Raw genomic sequence first — 19131 nt, forward strand, 5'->3', positions numbered from 1 at the left:
TGCCAACAGATGCAGGTTGTCGATCCACGTAGTTTGCATATTTTCCCTGTCTCCAGAAATCTGTTTTTTCTTGAGCTTTATTCATGCTCCTCTTACAGTTGTGCATCATTTTATCAATTCACCTACCAGAAAGTATGATGCTTTTTGTTATGTATTTGCCTAGCTGTTCCAGCACATAGTACAGAAAAGAAAGCATGTTCAATGTCTCTTTGGCCCCATTACCTCCAGCCTGTATCATCTCTCAGGGATTGATTCTTGGGAAGATCATGAGTCTGTCTTAGAGCTCGTCACTTCTACAGGGAACCAAGAGGTAAGCCCAAATGACTACATGAAATATTGTATGTGTCTAATATTTACCAATGCCTTATCCTTTTAGGCTTTTCAAATATTTTGCATGCTTACGAAGTAATGATCATGCTAAAGATTCCATAGTGATCGAGGAACAAACCAAGTAGATTACAAAAAAGAGATTCTAAAGCTAGTGGCCACACACCAAAGGTCAGAAACAAATAGTTCTATATGGCCTTTTGTGTCTTCAATATTTTTCTCTGGAAAAAAGAGATATATGAGGGCCACATTTTGTGAAATTCTTCAAGATTTTCATATTGTTCCCATTGTAACATTGAGCATTACATTTCCACTATTTGACTGTCGACATGCTAATGATAAGATAACCTCTTTGATGCGATTCTGTATTATTATGTACTATTGCCCTTCGGTCTCTCCTCAAGTAACATATTTCTCTTTTTTCTTGCCCCACAAAAGGCATATCGAATATTGGGCTTGTCGCCAGTAAAAGAGTTGGTGAAAATGAAATGGAACACCTACAGGGACACCTACTTCTGTGCATCGGGCATTTTCTATGTGATGTACATAATTTGTTTTACATTGTGCTGCCTAAACCGGCCACTGAAGCCTTTTGTTAATGACACACTCTCAAGCGGCTTGCCCTTGCTCATACCAAAGCGACTGCAGGTGAGTGATAGGACAAGTGTGAAATGAGAGGATGGAAGACACTGGGTGACTTTTCTTTGAACCATGCAGGGCAAGTGTGCTGCAGAATTGTAAGTTGGGGCCCAATTCACAAAGGGACTAATGTGTAGTTAAGTTCTGAGTGTCCACACTTGGGGCCAGATGTATCAAAGCTTTTTGCATTTGCAAACGGTGCGAATGCCCGTTTGCAAATGCAAAAAAGCCATTTCAGAATGTATCAAAGGCATTCTAAATGCAATTTTAAGGAATCTCTAGAATACCGATTCCTTAAAATTGCGACCCTGTTTAGAGAGTTGCAAATTGCGACTCTCTAAATAAGAAATGGCAAATAATGAATCCTTATTTGCGATTTCTAAAGCACATGTAAGAAGCAATTCCTTAATGCGAATTGAGCATTAAGGAATCGCTATTTACCACCAAGTTGAACTTGTGCATTTAAAATGCATTTTTAAAATTTACATGTAAAGTTCACATGCCCTTTTGGCATGTGTGCACCTTACATGTTGTAAAAAAAATATTTTGGGGTGCTCACCCTGGACTTTACATTTCCAAAAATTGCAAATTCCAGTCAGGAATTCGCAATTTGGGACATGCGAAATATTCGCAAATATGGGCCTACAGGCCCATAGATGCGAATGGGGGCTGTATCGCAATTTTTGATTCAGTAATAGCATTTGCGATTTTTAAGAAATAGCTATTACCGAATCGCAAATATTATACATTGCATTTTGCGAATCAGAAATAGCGATTTCTTAAAAATCGCTATTACCGTTTTGCAAAATGCATTCATGATACATCTTCCCCTTGGGTTAGAATCTCTGCACGGTGCACTGCAGAGAGTGCAGTGTGGAGAACCCGCCCTGAGTGAGGAGATTCGACCCCGAGTGTGGAGATTTTGCCTCAAGTGGTGAGACTCTGCACTCACAACTTTACTACACGTAAGTCCCTTTGTGAATCGAGTCTCCGGTGTTTTGTTGAGTTTACATTCATACCCTTAATATAATGATGAGCTGGGCCGAGCCAATCACAGGTCTAAGAATACTAGCACTAAGTATTGTTGCTTTCCTGCATCTTAATCTCAGTGAAAGTGAGAAGCAGGACAGAGCCAGTCCTATACTCTGTCACAATCAAACCTTTAAATCTAGTGGCAGTAGATGGCCCTTTCATGTATGGACATTAATTGGTCACAGCTCAATTGAAAGGGTGTTTTTTTCTCCAAGAACATGTGAAAGGGAATGACTGAGTCTGAAAACCCATTATGTCGGTGATCCACAGCCACCCTACACTCTTAACACACAAAACGATTGTCTTTTTTAAAAAAAACATGCAGGCAGCGCTTTTGTTAATCATTGATTGTAATAAGTGCACGTTTTTCTTGACTTCCATGACTGCACTAAGTATAGAAAAGATCTTTGATTGCTTGGGTTGGCAGGGGCATAGCTACCATTGGTGCAGTGGGTGCATGGGTACCAGGGCCCAGATCCTTTAGGGTCCATTGAACCCTGATAGTTGCTATCATTTACAGCTACGGAAGAAGTAAAGGGGTCATGTCCTTGCTTGCACAAGGATCCATGGCATCCTAGCTACGGTACTGTGAGTTGGCCCTATTTGTACACTATGCTAGAAAAATGGGATTTTGACCAATAATAATAATAAGTTGGATACATTTGCTGTATACAAAACCATCGGCTACAATAGGAACAGATGATGTGTATTCAGGGGAATGGACAATAGGAAGAGAACAAAGTCAGAGGTGTCCAGTTTCGCCCATCCACTTAGTGGCCACACCTCTGCCAGGTCAATTTAGGAGATTTGGCACAAAAAAAGTCATGAATATACCTAACACTGGGCATGTGGTATCAATGTATGCTACCGACATCCTGTTGTTCCTCAAGACACTCGAGAATCTATTAGGAGAGCGAAGCCAAAGGTTAAACTTTAGTTCACTATCGGCACTGAAAGTGAATTGCTGAGAAGCCCAGAACAGCAAGAGGGTGCATCCTGGTCTTTGAATATTAGCACCACCACGTTTAGATACCCTTAAAAACAGGTTAACCATACAGATAATGATTTAATAGAGTGCGGCAGTACTTAATTGAAACCTGTTATTGTTGTGGGGGCTATCAACAATCATTTTTCCTCATCAGACACTTCCCGAGAGCATGAGAGGAATAACACACAAACATGAATGATGGAGGAATGGAAAGACCGTCACAAATGGAGAAATCAGGAACCTGCACAAGCGAGATAAAGGAGCAGGGAGTGTTTAGTAGTAGAGTAAATAGGTATGAGGTGGATTCCAGACTATACATCCTTGGTGTTCAGCATGCTGCCATATAATAGCACCTGCCACAGGCTTCTGAGCTGAGCTTTCGGCACTGGCAGTCATTCTGTTACAAACTGAGCACTGGGCGCCATCCTACATAAAGTGATACGCGCAATAAGGAGCTCCTCACAGTTGTGCACACAATTTACTTCATCAGTTTATCAATGATGAGCAGAATTACGCTCTCCAAGATAATAACATTGGCCGGATTACTACATTTCTTAAATATTATGCTAGTGGTGACGCCACACTGTTCAGGGAGCTCGACTTTCTGCTACTGATGTTACCTTTGAAAGGGAGCAGGGCTCAACATTAGAGAAACTGTAATTCCCTCACTTGAAAGGATGACAGAGATCTTCGAACTATGAATAGTATTATACATCGGCACACTTTCAGTCTGTTTCAAAATGTGCACCACAGTCCAAAACCGGAGAGGCAGGATACCTAAGCGTGGTCATAGCACCACATAGACCGTGGAGCTCTGCGTTTGGTGCTAGCAACAAAAACTGACATCTCCCCAAACTAGTGGTTTTAGCCACGCGTTCTCAGTAGATACATTAAGTTATAGGGATTCAAACAACCTGTGCCCCGGAAATCCACTTCTGATGCCTGTCGGAGGATATGTTCTTAGAGGGCAAACTACGTAGCTTCACAGAAGCCCATGAACATTTTGAGATTCCACTCGGTAATGTGACAGGTCCAAGGTTAACACTCATAATGTTAATATGACTATGCGCCTGGCCTGAATCTACTGTTATGTATGTTAAGAGAAACGTTGTAAAATATGTTTTAAAAAAGAAGGAAACTGGCTTGAAGTGTTGTCACATGTTTTGCTTTGAGTGAAGTAGCAGCTCAATTATTCTATTAAGTGCTGAAAAGGTAAATGTGACTTAGGTACGCGATACACAGGAGACAATGACATCTATATATCACTTTCACTGTTATAATTGTGATACTGTTTGTTATATTTGCTACTGTCACTAATGAAAACGTAACATGATCACCAATACCACGTACGGTGTCACACCAACTTTTATGTATGCCTGGCATCAAAGCGATGAGTAAAGAAAATAGATGATTATAGCATGAAGAGTGCGACGCCTCGTCAGAGGTAGTAAGCGCTACAGAAATAAATACAAGAACCCAATCTTCTAAGGAGCAAAGTATAAGTCAAACAGCTTGCTGGTATGAGGGGTCAGGATATGTGTTCTCTATCTCTCTCTTTCCCTGTGAGGGGAAAGTGTTGTGACGAGATATACATGGACATTTTTACCCAATGAAAGATAAACGTCTAAGGTCAGCTCTGGTGGTAGTCGGGGGCGGGGAAGGAGTAAGATATGTCAGCCAGTGAGGCCCGGCCAGGCATAGATAGGGAGAGACATTTGCAAATAATCATGTAGAATATATGTAATTGGCAGTTAAAGGAGCGTTACTTGACCTTTTCTCCACCATCAAGATTAATAAGAAGTTTCCCACAAAATAGTATAAAGACACACAAAGGGTTTGTAGGCTCATACAGGTCCCAACTAAAAGCCTTTATCATAAAATAGGCCATTAAAGATGATGAGAGGCAGGATGAGGACTGACCACCAATATTGCTTTCAACAAATGGAGCTAATCCTTCCTTCCTCTATCCAAGAAGAGTGTAATATATATGTACACCATTTACAAAGCAGTTAAAAACCGCAAGGTTTACAAGACCTTACCTCATCTGCTTTTGAATGTTTTTTGTAACTGATACTAAGTAAGACATTGTCTCCAGTGCCTTGGTTTGTAGAGCTAGCAAAAGAGATGTGTTGGGCTTTAAAAAAAAAAAACTTTTTATTGTTTGTCATTTTCCAGAAAAACAATAAAACAAGACGTAACACCATTTTACATGTATGATTTACCAAATCATCCAAGTAGTTTGTTACAGTTGACCCCAGATCATTTCCATTGCAATGGAAGCGACAGGTACAGGTGGTCGGGTGTCCTCCCCCCCCCCCATCCCTCGCCAACCATCTTCGATCTCAGCCTCCCAAATTTACCTGGTTATCTCATTCTGCTCCTCTCTAGAGAGAGCTGTCCAGGAGGCCATAGTTGCCCAGTCCAAGTTGTGGTAGGTTTGCCACTGTCCCTATAGTTTCTGAAATTTCCTGAGGCAGCACTTCGTCTTATAGACCAATCTCTTTCTGCTTTCATGCAGTGCATCATGCTGGTTACCAACTGGATTTTTGTGGGGACTCAGAGCATCGCCCATTCACTGGCTATGTCCCTTTTTGCTATGCACAACCTCAGAGCACAGAAGAAGAGTTGCCTTCTGGGGATGTCTACATCTCCTGGTATTTCCAGAGTTAAGAACTGGAATGTAAAAGTGATGTCAGCCTCCACAATGCCCACCAGCTCTGCAACTACCTCCCTACAGTATGCCTGCATAGGTGGGCAGAACCAAATAGTATGTATGAAGGTACCCCCTTCCTCGACACATCAAAGACAGTCGTGGGTTCTTCCTATTATGAACAGTCATTATCTGGTGTAATGCACCCTTTGAAGGACCTCGAGTTGTAAATGCCCCAATCTTGCATTTAATGGCTACCTCTCGTGGGTGCATCAGTGCTGCTTCTCAGTCAGTGTCTTCTATGAGACTCAAGTCTGCTTCCCACAGGGTGTCTGGGCTATTTTTTAAGAGGGTACGATATGTTAATGAGATGACTTTTGTAGGCAGTTTATCCTGGAGTATGCTACTTTCTAGGAGGTTACTGTTTAATATTGTGACTCATTATATTCCCTCTGCCTGCAAGGGATGGGGTAATTGAATGTACCAGAATATCTGTGTATCGAAAATTCTGCCTGTGGGTCCCAGAAGGATTTAATCTCCCCTTCCCTCCAAGGTCTCCAAGTTTTGAGATCCAATAGGGTCCCATGGGGTCTTCCTTGACAACGCTTTTAGGGAGTCTCTGATTCACAGAGGATCAGGCACCAGGTAGAATTAATCTCTCCAACCCACATAGGTGATGGCTTTATACCAGGCCTGCAGATAACTTTTTGTGGTGCGCACAGATTTTACAATATATATAGTGCCTTTGGGACTTCCTCCATGACCGTTCTCTCTAGTTGCATTGCTGGATTACACTGGGGTGCAGTGCACTACTCATTGACTGCCTGAGGATGGGAGGCACAATAATATGCCCTAAGATCTGGAAGTAAGATGCCCCTATTATTTACGTTTCTCTGCAGGGTGCAAATGGCAATATGTGGGGGCTCTCCATCCCAAAGCAGGGTCCAAATCGCGCTATCAACTTTGTTAGAAAGTTCTTCGGGTATCATCCATTGGGTATTTTGCAGCACATACAGGTTTATGGGTAAGGTAATCATTTTAAAAAGGGGCGCTCTCTCCACAAGCAAAAGAGGCATATGCTTCCATCAGTCCATGTCCTGCAGGAATGTCTCATAGGCCACTTCCATGTTCCTTTAAAAAAAGTCCTGGTTAGAGGGCCTTATTTCTATCCCAAGGTAGTGGAAGCCATCTCTCGTGGCCCACCATCTTGAACGGGATCACTATTTCTGGAAGCCAAGCACCCATTTGCTACAGTATTAATTTATCCCAGTTAATTTTGTATCTCCCATACTTCTCAAAGGTTCAGAACACTGAAAGGACCAATGATATCAAGACTACTGGGTCAGAGAGGGACAAAGTTCCTTTGTGTACAGGGAAACCTTCGCTGGTCATCCTGTGACTTTCCGTAAACCAACCACATCTCTTCTGATCCTCAGTTAACAGGCCAGGGGCTCCAGGCCAAGGGTGAACATGAGCGGCAAGAGAAGACATCACTGGCGTGTCCCTCTGTCCAATCTGAACTTCTCCAAGAAGGTGATATTCATCTTGGCCCTTACCATCGTGCTGTGGTGCAGAAGGTGTACCCATCGACAGAAAGTCAGCCCAATGCCCATTTTGGCCAAGACCCATAGGAGGTAATCCCACCTCATGGAGTCAAACACATTCTCTGCATCCAGGGATACAAAAGCCAGGTGTAATTACATACCTTTGTTGCTAGCTGGATCGCATGAGCTTTAGCGAAAACATTTGCCTCTGTTCAGAAGGGTGATTGGCCTGTGGGAAGAGCATTTGGTACCCGGCCTCACATTTTTGGGCAGCACCACTTTCGATGATGTATAGAGATCTGGGTGGAGTTCCCCCTTTTCTAGAGCCTCTGCAAACAGGAAAAGGGCATGGGGGCCCAATATTGAAAATGTTTCTTTGTAACATTCCACTGGGATATCGTTGGGTCCCAGTGTATTCCCTGGCTGCATAATTCCCAGCACCTCTGTTGAGTCTTACAGGGTTAGATACCGGTCTAGAGCTCCTCTGTCTTCCTATGGGAGCTGTAGGAGAGGAAGCTCCCCAGGAAGACCTCAATCACTGCATCAGAAGTCTGGGTTTGTTGCTTAGAGAATTCTTGATCATAACATGCAAATCCCTCTGCTTTGACCTTATCTGTCTAAATTCAGGAGTCGTCTTGTGCCTCCAACTCTCCCACCAACCTGGACACCAGATCCCATCTGCTAAGTCATGCCAGTAGCCATCCAACCTTGTTGTGCTCCCCAAGTCTTTGTTGGGAGCTAGAAACTGTTGTTTAGCCAAGTAATTGATTAGGTTTTGGTATTTCCTCATTAGGGCCTCCAGATGGTTCAGTTGCGCCTCAGTCCCTTTCTTTCCGTAGTCGTCCCAGTGGTCCGAATGTACTCTGCTAATGTCAGTAGGTTTTGTTCCTTGCATTGTTTCTTGTGGGAAACAATGTTTTGGGCTCTTTCTTGAAGTACTGTTTTAAAGGCATTTGTGATGTGCTTTTTATGGAATTATCTGATGTTGATTTGCAGTTGGATGGTGACTAGTAAGGCATTCTTGGCCCAGCCATTGAAACTGTAGGAGGCTGGCCCTCTGTGTAGTGTGCAAAGCAATGGAAACTGTGCAGGAGGTCCAGGCAACCACACAATGCTTTACAGAGGTAAAAACTAGATCACCTAATGCTCTATTTTTTAAGGTAGGTCGAGCAAGTAGGCCAATCTTGGAGAAGTGCAAAGCATTTGTTGCACTTACACTATCAATCATGCAACTCAAACATGCGAAGGAATAACTCAGGACCAATTTATAAAAATACTTCAGATTTGTATGTAATTGTTAAGACCAAGATTATCAAAATTGGTTAAGTACTTTTTGAGATATGGATTTTTGAAGTTTAAGAAAAGTAGTCTTTTTGTGCGTAATTCTGCACCATAGGAATCAATGGAAATTCACCTTTACAAATGCATATAAAATCACACAGTTGCTTTACTAAGTTCTCCTGTTGCAATTTGGTCAAGGTCATCGGTGGGCATACTGTGCCAGCTGTAGAAGTTCAGGCGGCTCCCAGTTCCGGCAGGAGCAGCAGTGAAAAGTCTCTAGAAATGGTGCAGGGCTACTGCGGGGAACCACTTGGAAAAGGTCTGTGCAGGTAAGTTTAGATGTGGTTCCTTGAGGTCCCTTTGGATTGTCAAGGTCACAAGGGGTAAGGGACCCTTAGGGCACAGCAGGTTATTGGTTGCAGGACACAGGACGGCTGTGTGCAGAGCGAATCGGTGAGCCAGTAGCTGTGTGCAAAGTTGCCCTTTGGATCTGGAGGTAAGTTGCTTCAAGGGTCATTTTCAGGACAACGGTGGGAGCTCCAGGGTGTTCCTGAAGTCCCTTGACTGGGGCTTCCTCCTGGTTGTTTTTCAGCCCCAGGCAGACTGATTTTCCTGGTGTCCGACATCAGCTGACCAGTACCCAAGGTATTAATACGGTTCGGCCACTTGAGGGTGCAGTACCACCAAATTTGGCCCACTTGCAGGGTTTGCCCTTGTGGTTGTTAGTGTATCATGAGGTCCGGCTGCAACTTCCGGTTCAGGAGTTAGCAGCCAGTCAGTGAAGTGACCCTTACTGGGTTGCTGGTTTCTTCTTTGTTGTGGAGTGATACCTCCACTCTACAGGGAATTCTAAGGCGATTGGCAAAGCCTGGAGGTCCTCTGGGGCTCTCAAGGTCAGTTCAGTTGTCCAGTTTCTCCTCAGTGGCGATTGTTGGGTCCTGGATGAAGCAAGCAGAGTTTGGTGCCTTTTCTTTGTGCAGCAGGTCCACAGTTCTCGTGCCTTGGGTCTTCTTGAGGCTAGTTTTCTTTGTGTCCTTCAAATCTGATTATCTGGTTTAGGGGTGCCAACTAAATACTGAATTTAGTGGGCATTTTAGGGGGAACCTGGTAGTGTCCAATGGGACACTTACCTTGGGGTGGCTATGGCCACTATAGTGACCAGTTCTACTCAGGGGTGGTGCATGCCAGGTGAGGCCACTTCCCTTACTCTTTGTGCAGCTTCCCGCCTTTGCTCCCACCAAAAGTGGAGGTTTGCAAAGGGGTTGACCATCTGCTGCTAGCAGCAGGCCTGGGGGTCAAGTTTCAAAGGTAGAAAGCCCTTTAAAGCTCACCACCTGGGCAGTACACATCCCTGAGGTAGGGGGTGTTAGCACCTTCACCCAGGAAGGGCATTTTTCTACAAATCAGAGACAGGATTCTCCCCCAAGATTTGTAGATTGGGTGTCTGGAGGTGGCAGGCTGGAGAACCAGTCAGTATCTATGCCAGAGTAGTTAGTTTTTGCAGGGCACACCTCTAAGGGGACTCCTGGGTACATTTAGGGATAAATCCAATACTGGTACCAGTTTGGATTTATCATTCTGAGTTTTTTCTATACCAAACAACCAATCAGAGTGGCCATCATGTAGCTGGGAAACTCATGTTGACCAGTGTCCAGCACTGGTCTGTTAAAATGGCAGCCCTGTTCACTCACTATGTCTTAGGTTTTGCAAAGACACCATGGGGGCTTATTGCTCATGTAGCTATGCCCTCAAATATGATATGGTGCACCCTGCCTTAGGGCTCTGAGGCCTGCCATAGTATATGTAGTGAATGGTGGACAGGGCATACAGGCAGTGTGCGAGGCCGTGTTTGTGTTTTATGTTTGCACCAGTACACCCAGCCTGCAATGGCAGTGCTGGTGGTATCTGGATGCATGACCCTAGAGAGTGGCACAATCAGTGCTGCTGCCCTCAGGGGCTTACCCATAGTACCCCATGCCCTGGGTACCTAAGTACCCTTTTACAAGGGACTTATAGTGGTAGCTAAGGGTGCATCCATTTGTGCCAATGCATCACAACAGTTTTAGGGAAAGAACTCTGGCCCAGGGAACCTGGTTAGCAAGGGCCCTGGGCACTCACATTTCTAGGCTATATCATACATCAGGCAAAAAGTGGGGTCTAACCACATCCAAAAGAGGCCTTTTCTCACACTCCCCTCCCCCCAAACGAAAGAGCCTAGTGAGTCTTGATCGTCTAAGTGGAAGAACCTAGAAAGGGCATCTGCATTGGCATGGGTAGCCCCAGGTCTGTGTTCCACTTGAAAGTCAACTCCCTGTAGGGAAATGGACCACCTAAGCAGTTTGGGGTTGTCACCCTTCACCTGTTGTAGCCACCTAAGAGGCCTGTGGTCAGTCTGAACTACAAAGTGAGAGACAAACAGATACGGCGTCAGCTTCTTCAGGGCCCAAACCACAGTGAAAGCTTCCCTCTCCATGGCACTCCAATTTTGTTTTCTAGGGAGTAGTTTCTTGCTTATAAAAGCAACTGGCGGGTCATGTCTATCCTCATTGTTCTGGGAAAGGACCACTCCGATACCCATTTCAGAAGCATCTGTTTGAACGACGAATTTCCTGGAGCAGTCAGGTGCTTGTAGGACTGGAGCAGAGCACATAGCTTCCTTTAGAGTGTCAAAGGCCTTTTGACAACTCAATGTCCAGTTAACATTTTTGGGCATGTTCTTGGAGGTTATTTCAGTGAGGGGGCAACTGTAGTCCCATAATCCTTCACAAAACTCCTATAGTACCCAGTTAAGCCAAGGAATGCCTTGACTTGTGTCTGGGTTGTGGGAGCTTCCAAAGCCAGAATAGTCTGAATCTTGGGTTGGATGGGTTGTACTTGGCCTCCACCAACTAGGTGACCCAAGTAAACAACTTTCCCCTGCCCTCTCTGGCACTTACATGCCTTGATAACGAGGCCTGCCTTCTGCAGAGCCACGAAGACCTTCCCTAGGTGGATCAGGTGATCCTGCCAGGTGGAACTATAGACAGCTATGTCATCCAGATAAGCTGCACTAAAAGTTTCCAGTCCAAAAAGGTCTTGGTTCGCTAGCCTCTGGAAGGTGGCAGGTGCATTGTTTAATCCAAAGGGCATAACAGTGAACTGATAATGCACACTAGGAGTAGAAAATGCTGACCTCTCTTTTGCTTCTAAGGTTAGACCTATCTGCCAGTACCCTGATATTAAATCAAAAGCACTCATATATCTGGCTGCCCCTAGTCTGTCTATGAGCTCATTAGCTCTTGGAATTGGATGTGCACCTGTTTTTGTCATAGAGTTCAGGCCCCTGTAGTCCACACAGAACCTCATTTCCTTTTTCTCTCCTTTGGAGTGAGGTTTGGGGACTAAAACCACTGGCCAAGCCTAGGGACTCTCAGAGGGTTCAATGACACCCACATCCAACATCTTTTTTAACTTCTCTTTGGATACTCTCTCTGACATGGTCTGACGGTCTGTCAATCTTGTTATTGACAGGAAAGCTGTCACCAGTGTCCACATCATGGGTACACCGGTTTGTCTTTCCAGGGGTCAGAGAGAACAACTCAGTATACTGGTTGAGGACTTCCCTGCAATCAGCTTGCTGTTGTTCTGTGATGGTGTCTGGTAAGACCACTCCATCCACAGAACCATCTTGTGGGTTGCTGGAGAGAAGATCAGGGAGAGGGTCACTATCATCTTCCTGTCCCTCACCTATAACCATGAACATGGATACATCAGCTCTGTCACAGATGGGTTTTAACCCCTTTGCAGCCAAGGACGTAACGGTACGTCCTTGGCTGCAGCGCTGAGGTGCCAAGGCGCTAAGGACGTAACCGTTACATCCTGGGACCGGTTCTCCTTTCATGTCTCATGGCATTTCTGCTGCCCGATCGCGATGCCCCTAGACACCAAGGATACATATTTTCTTTATGTTTACTTTTGTTTTTTATATATACGGGGTGACCCCTTAGGCAAGGGTCGCTCACCTGGGGGGGCAAATTGTCTTTAGGCCATTTTTGCCCCCCTTGGGGGCAGATCGGCCTATTTTTGTTAGGCCAATCTGCCCTCAAGGGGGTCAGAAACCACTAGACACCAAGGATTTTAATTTCTTTGCATCAATTTCACGCAAGGGGAGCGCCCCCTTAGGCAAGGGTCTTTCCCCTGGGGGCAAATAAATTTTCGGCCATTTCTGCCCCCCTTGGGGGCAGATCGGCCTATTTGTGTTAGGCCAATCTGCCCTCAAGGGGGGCAGAAACCACTAGACACCAAGGATTTAATTTTTTTTGCATCAATTTCACGCAAGGGGAGCGACCCCTTAGGCAAGGGTTGTTTTCCTGGGAGGCAAATTTATTTTAGGCAATTTCTGCCCCCCTTGGGGGCAGATTGGTCTATTTTTATTAGGGCGATCTGCCTCCAAAGGGGATAGAAACCACTAGGCACTAGGGATTATTTTTTTTTATGCGCCACTTCCATGCAAGGGGAGTGACCCCTTAGGTAAAGGTCGCTCCACTGGGAGGGCAAATTTATTATAGGCCATTTCTGCTCCCCTTGGGGGCAGATCGGCCTATTTCTATTAGGCTGATCTGCCCCCGGGAGGCAGAAACCACTTAGGCACCAGGGACTGGTGTGTGTGTGTTTTGTTTGGGGGGCAGCCCTTTGGGCAAGGGTCACTCTCCATGGAGGGCACATTACTGTTGCCCACATCTGCCCCCCTTGGGGCAGATCGGCCTGTTTTTGGAAGGCCCATCTGCCCCCAAGAGGGGCAGAAAGCCCACCAGAGACCAGGGAAGATTATTTTTCTAAAATAAGAGGGTGGGGGCATGGCCATACCCCCACCCCAAATAAATGGGGCCAAAGTTGTTCTGCCCACCGGTGGGCAGATGGGGCAATTACCCCGGATCCACTCCCCGGGGGGACAAAAAGCATACCAGGGAATTAAAAAAAAAGAATAGTGGGGTGGTGGTTACCAACCAGTATGGGCCTGGTTATGCCCCCACCTCAACTGAAGGGGGTAACAGCCTTTCAGCTCTCCCCCGCACACTAAAACATTTTATCCCATGGCAAGCAAGAGGACATTTGATTATTTTGGGTTTTGGTTTTACATTTGGGCCATGAGAGCTTTGCTAACTCTCAAAATCGTCCCACTTGGAATGGTGAGGGCTGCACTTTTTGGACTTTGGGACGCTGCCATGTAGAAAAATCCACAAGACCCAAACACATCTGAAAACTAAACATCTGGGTGATTCCAGGGTGGTATGCTTCATGTGCACCCCGCACCATTTTCTTACCCAAAATGCCCCGCAAACCTCCAACTTTGCTGGAAATCACACATTTTCCCCACATTTTTGTGATGGAACCATCCGGAATCTGCCGGAATCCACAAAATTCCTACCACCCAGCATTGTCTCATCTATACCGATAAAAATTCTGCTGCACTTGTCAGCCAAAAAATGTTTTTTTCAAACTGCCCTTTTGGTTCCGCTTTGGTTCCCACTCAGTTTCAATATGTTTTTGGCTCTTCCCTGTCACAGGCACTTAGCCCACCTACAGAAGTGAGGTATCATTTTTACCGGGAGACTGAGGTGAACATTGGGTGGTAGGAAATTTGTCCCAGTGTGGTGATCCCACACAGAAATGTGGGAAAAATTTGAATTTTTAGCTCAATTTGAAGTTTGCTGAGGATTCTGGGTAAAAAACATTGGGGGATCCACGCAATCACACCACCATGGACTCCCTAGCGTGTCTAGTTTTCAGAAATGTCTGGGTTTGGTAGTTTTCCATAGATGGCTGCTGACCCCAGGACCAAAATCGCATGTGCCCCCGCAAAAACAGGTAGTTCTGTATTTGATCATTTTTATGTGTCCAGATAGTGTTTTGGGGCATTGCCTTTCACTGGCACTAGGCCTATCCACACAAGTGAAGTACCATTTTTATTGGGAGACTTGGGGAAATGCTGGGTGGAAGGATACTTGTTGCTCCTCTCAGATTTCAGAACTTTCTGTCACTGAAATGTGAGGAAAAAGTGTTGTTTTTTTTTACAAATTTTGAGGTTTGCAAAGGATTCTGGGTAACAGAACCCAGTGAGAGCCCCACAAGTCACCCCATTGTGGATTCCCCTAGATGTCTAATTTTGAAAAATGCATAGGCTTTGTAGGTTTCCCTAGGTGCCGGCTGAGCTAGAGGCCAAAACCCACAGATAGGCACTTTCCAAAAAACAGCTCTGTTTTCTTTGGGAAAATGTGATGTGTCCATGTTGTGTTTTGGGGCTTTTCCTGTTGCGGGTGCTAGGCCTACCCACACAAGTGAGGTATCATTTTTATCGGGAGACTAGGGAAAACGCTGGGTGGAAATTTGTGGCTCCTCTCAGATTCCAGCACTTTCTGTCACCAAAATGTGAGGAAAAAGTGTTTTTGTGGCCAAATGTTGAGGTTTGCAAAGGATTCTGGGTAACAGAACCTGTTGAGAGCACCACAAGGCACCCCATCTTGGATTTCCCTAGGTGTCTAGTTTTAAAAAATGTGCAGGTTTGGTAGGTTTCCCTAGGTGCCAACTGAGTTAGAGGCCAAAATCCACAGCTAGGCAGTTTGCAAAAACAGATATTTTTTCTTTGGGGGAATGTGATGTGTCCACATTGTGTTTTGGGGCATTTCCTGTTGTGGGCGCTAGGCCTACCCACACAAGTGAGGTACCATTTTTATCGGGAGACTTGAGGGAGCACTGGGTGGAAGGAAATTTGTGGCTCCTCTCAGATTCCAGAACTTTCTGTCACCAAAATGTGAGGAAAAAGTGTTTATGGGCCAAATTTTGAGGTTTGCAAAGGATTCTGGGTAACAGAACCTGGTGAGACCCCACAAGTCACCCCATCATGGATTCCCCTAGGTGTCTAGTTTTCAAAAGTGTGCAGGTTTCATAGGTTTCCCTAGGTGCCGGCTGAGCTAGAGCCCAAAATCTACAGCTAGGCACTTTGCAAAAAACACATCAGATTTCAATTATAAAAATGTGATGTGCCAATGTTGCGTTTCCTGTCGCATGCATTAGGCCTACCCACGCAAGTGAGGTACCATTTTTATCAGGAGACTTGGGGGAACACAGAATAGCAAAACAAGATTTATCGCCCCTTGTCTTTCTCTACATTTTTTCCTTCCGAATGTAAGACAGTGTGTAAAAAAGACGTCTCTTTGAGAAATGTCCTGTAATTCACATGCTAGTATGGGCACCCCGGAATTCAGAGATGTGCAAAAAACCACTGCTTCTCAACACCTTATCTTGTGCCCATTTTGGAAATACAAAGGTTTTCTTAATACCTATTTTTCACTCTTTATATTTCAGCAAATCAATTGCTGTATACCAGGTATAGAATGAAAACCCATTGCAAGGTGCAGCTCATTTATTTGCTCTGGGTACCTAGGGTTCTTGATGAATCTACAAGCCCTATGTATCCCCGCACCCAGAAGAGTCCAGCAGACGTAACGGTATATTGCTTTAAAAAATATGACACTGCAGGAAAAAGTTACAGAGTAAAACGTTGAGAAAAATGGCTGTTTTTTTCACCTCAATTTCAATATTTTTTTATTTCAGCTGTTATTTTCTGTAGGAAAACCTTGTAGGATCTACACAAATTACCCCTTGTTGAATTCAACATTTTGTCTACTTTTTAGAAATGTGTCGCTTTATGGGATCCAGCATTGGTTTCACCCCCATTTCTGTCACTAACTGGAAGGAGGCTGAAAGCACAAAAAATAGTAAAAATGGGATATGTCCCAGTAAAATGCCAAATTCTGTATTTTGGCTAATTTCTTGGTCTCCTTCAGGGGAACTCACAAAGCCTCGGTACCTCTAGAGTCCCTAGGGTGTTGGAAAAAAAGGATGCAAATTTGGGGTGGGTAGCTTATGTGTACTAAAAGTTATGAGGGCCTAAGCGCAAACTGCCCCAAATATCCAAAAAAAGGCCTGGCACCTGATGGGGAAAGGCCTGGCAGTGAAGAGGTTAAGCGGTTGACATGGATTATTCTTTTTGGATTTTTGCAGCTGCCTAGGTCAACTAGATGAGTGACCTCCCCTTTTCTTCAAAGTATGAGCTAGGGCCCAGACTATTAGCAGCTTTTCGGTCATACCAGACCTTTTGAAGCTCCTGGCTGACCTGAAGATTTTTGTTGCCTTTCTCCATGTACTTTTAAGTTTTACATGTCCTGGTGGTGAAAAACTCTAAATTCATTTTTCATCACTACAAGCCCTATCTCGCTCATGCGTTAACATTACGATTGCCTTATTACATCTTATAACTGTAATTCACAATCTGGCGAAGATATAAATTTCTAGTTTGTTGTCTCTGGAATCACAATTTAAAATCACAACTTATGGTGAAGTTGGATTTTGTATTGCAATTTTGAAAATGCCACCTTTAGAAAGTTGCCATTTTCTTGCCTTAGAAACTTGGTGCTTGATGTCTGTCTCTGATCCCATGTCTGAGGTGGGGAACAGCTGGGCTTTGTGTATTCCCCCTAGACAGTCACACAAAAAGGGAGCTTAGGTGTGTCTTGATGGGCCATGTGTATCCTGATGGGCCATCCTGGGCAGTATGGGAGGGATGAGCTGGACACAGCCTCATGTACACCAGATTAGACTGTGTCCTGTCCACAGACAAAAGGGTTGCATACCCCCTTGTAGTGAGTCTGGAGCCAGGGAAGGGAGTCCAGGACATCAGTGCACTTCAAAGGCATCTCTTTGAAGTTTCCTCAGTTCGAAGGCACCACTGGATATAAGAACTGAACTTCAGACACCACCAACTCAGTACACATCCGGACCTGTGGACACTCTGCCAGGACGATAGCCTGCTGTGCTGCTGAAGGCCTGCCACTAAGCTGGACTGCCGTTTTCTGTACTCCTGACTTGTTGTGCTGTGCTGACCTAGGCCTGCTGCCCTCTTTCCTGGTAGTGAGAAGGACTGTACCTGATTCTCTCCAACCCAGAACCCAGAGTGACACCAAGGGCTAGTTGGCCAGTCTCCTGATCTGTCTCAGGGACATACAAGATTTCCAACCACCCTGCTCCTGCACCTGGACTGTGTCATCTGTGAGTCTGTCCTGCCACGTGGTGCCACCCCATTCATGGACCCTTGGAAGTTGGCCTAAGGTGCTGTGGCCAGCAAAACCAACTCCTGCTGATCCTATGCTGAATCTATGCATGGGGAAAATCAACGCATCACCTCTACTGTGTGGGTTGGAACCCCCGCAATTCGCTGTACCTCGCATCTCGAAACCAGTGCATCACCATTGGAACTGACATTGCAGCACTTTTCTTGGGGCAAGGTCCTTGCATCTCCATCAACAGCACCCTCGACAATGATACCAAAACTCTACATTGCAGCCTCTGTGCTCATTGTAACTGATGCATCACATCAACTGCCCGATGCATCCTTGACATTGCCCTTCACATAGCAAGCCCTGGCACCTGGGTTCTCGATGTCTTTCCATCTGGAACTTGCACTGCAGGCTTACCACATCTCGGAACCGCCACATTGCCGCTGTTGCATGGTAAAAGTTGAGGCATATGTCTCCTGCATTTTTCGGAACAGGCTCATCACTCTGAACCTGGATTTAATATACTTTGGTTCATCGTGGCCCAACTGTACCTGGCCAGCACTCCATTGCGGTGGGTCTGTCCATTTGACTTTGTCCCAGTCTGATGCAACCAGATATCCCAGGATGGCACCTTTGACTTCTAAGCGCTATTTTACAATGTATTCTTTAAAAATTCATAACTCAAGCTCTACTTATTGGATTTTCATAATTTTTGTCTTTTTTTTATTAAATTAAGTTCTATTTTTCTAACTTGGTGTGGGATCCTTTTTGTTGGGAACTTTCAGTGGTTTACTGTTTGACGTGTTGCACAAATGCTTTACACATTGCCCTTCAAGTTGAGCCTGAGTGCTCTGTGCCAAGCTACCAGAGGGTGTGCACAGGTTAATTTGGGGTTTGCTTGTGCATCCCCTGACAATAACTGTGGTTGGTGCTTGACCAGTGCTCAGACCCCGGTCAATCAACAACCCAATTTCTCACAGGAAACAAGTCTTAATATGGAAATGTATGAATAGGCCAGGTGTAGGTAATGGATATTCATGTGTAATTTGCACCTAAAACTAGAAGAAAACACAAATTACCCCTAGAAAACATTTTGTCAGTCAGGCCCACAGTTGGCCTTCCGTGGAGAGATATATGATTGTCTGAGATTGGGGCTCTTTTAATGGAATTACATTTATAAAGATTTTGAACATCTGGAACTGTTTCTAATACCTTTTCTCAGCTGTGACAGAATGACAACATTATTTGAATTAAAGACCAATAAAACAGCTAATCCTTCTAGAGTAGAACTAGCTGCTTCAATATACAGGACTGCTATGTTACATAGTTAGAGTTGTGTTAAATGTGGCGAGTGAATAAAAGTTAATTGCTTGTCAAATATATTTTCATTATTGAGCTAACCACGTTATAATCTTTTTTCCATGAAGGACTCGTACGTGACTTTGCAAGATTTCCTGCGACTAGTGGGAGAGGTGGTCTGTGTGACTGGGGCAATAGCAATATTACTGCTACAGGTACGTGGAGCGTCCACACTGAGGTTTAGTGCAACCTAATGATATCCAGTTCGTATCTGCC

General features: G+C 44.8%; 1 protein-coding gene across 1 annotated transcript in view; it reads left to right on the forward strand.

The window, feature by feature from the left end:
- LOC138284998 (transient receptor potential cation channel subfamily V member 6-like) overlaps positions 1 to 19131 on the forward strand; it is a 215865-nt gene that overhangs the window by 137777 nt on the left and 58957 nt on the right. Inside the window, exons 7-9 of the mRNA XM_069224398.1 lie at positions 164 to 310; positions 766 to 975; positions 18984 to 19070. Coding sequence (XP_069080499.1) covers positions 164 to 310; positions 766 to 975; positions 18984 to 19070 — 444 coding nt within the window. The remainder of the gene's footprint in view (positions 1 to 163; positions 311 to 765; positions 976 to 18983; positions 19071 to 19131) is intronic.

This window comes from Pleurodeles waltl, chromosome 3_1, assembly GCF_031143425.1.
Source record: "Pleurodeles waltl isolate 20211129_DDA chromosome 3_1, aPleWal1.hap1.20221129, whole genome shotgun sequence".
NCBI lineage: Eukaryota > Metazoa > Chordata > Amphibia > Caudata > Salamandridae > Pleurodeles > Pleurodeles waltl.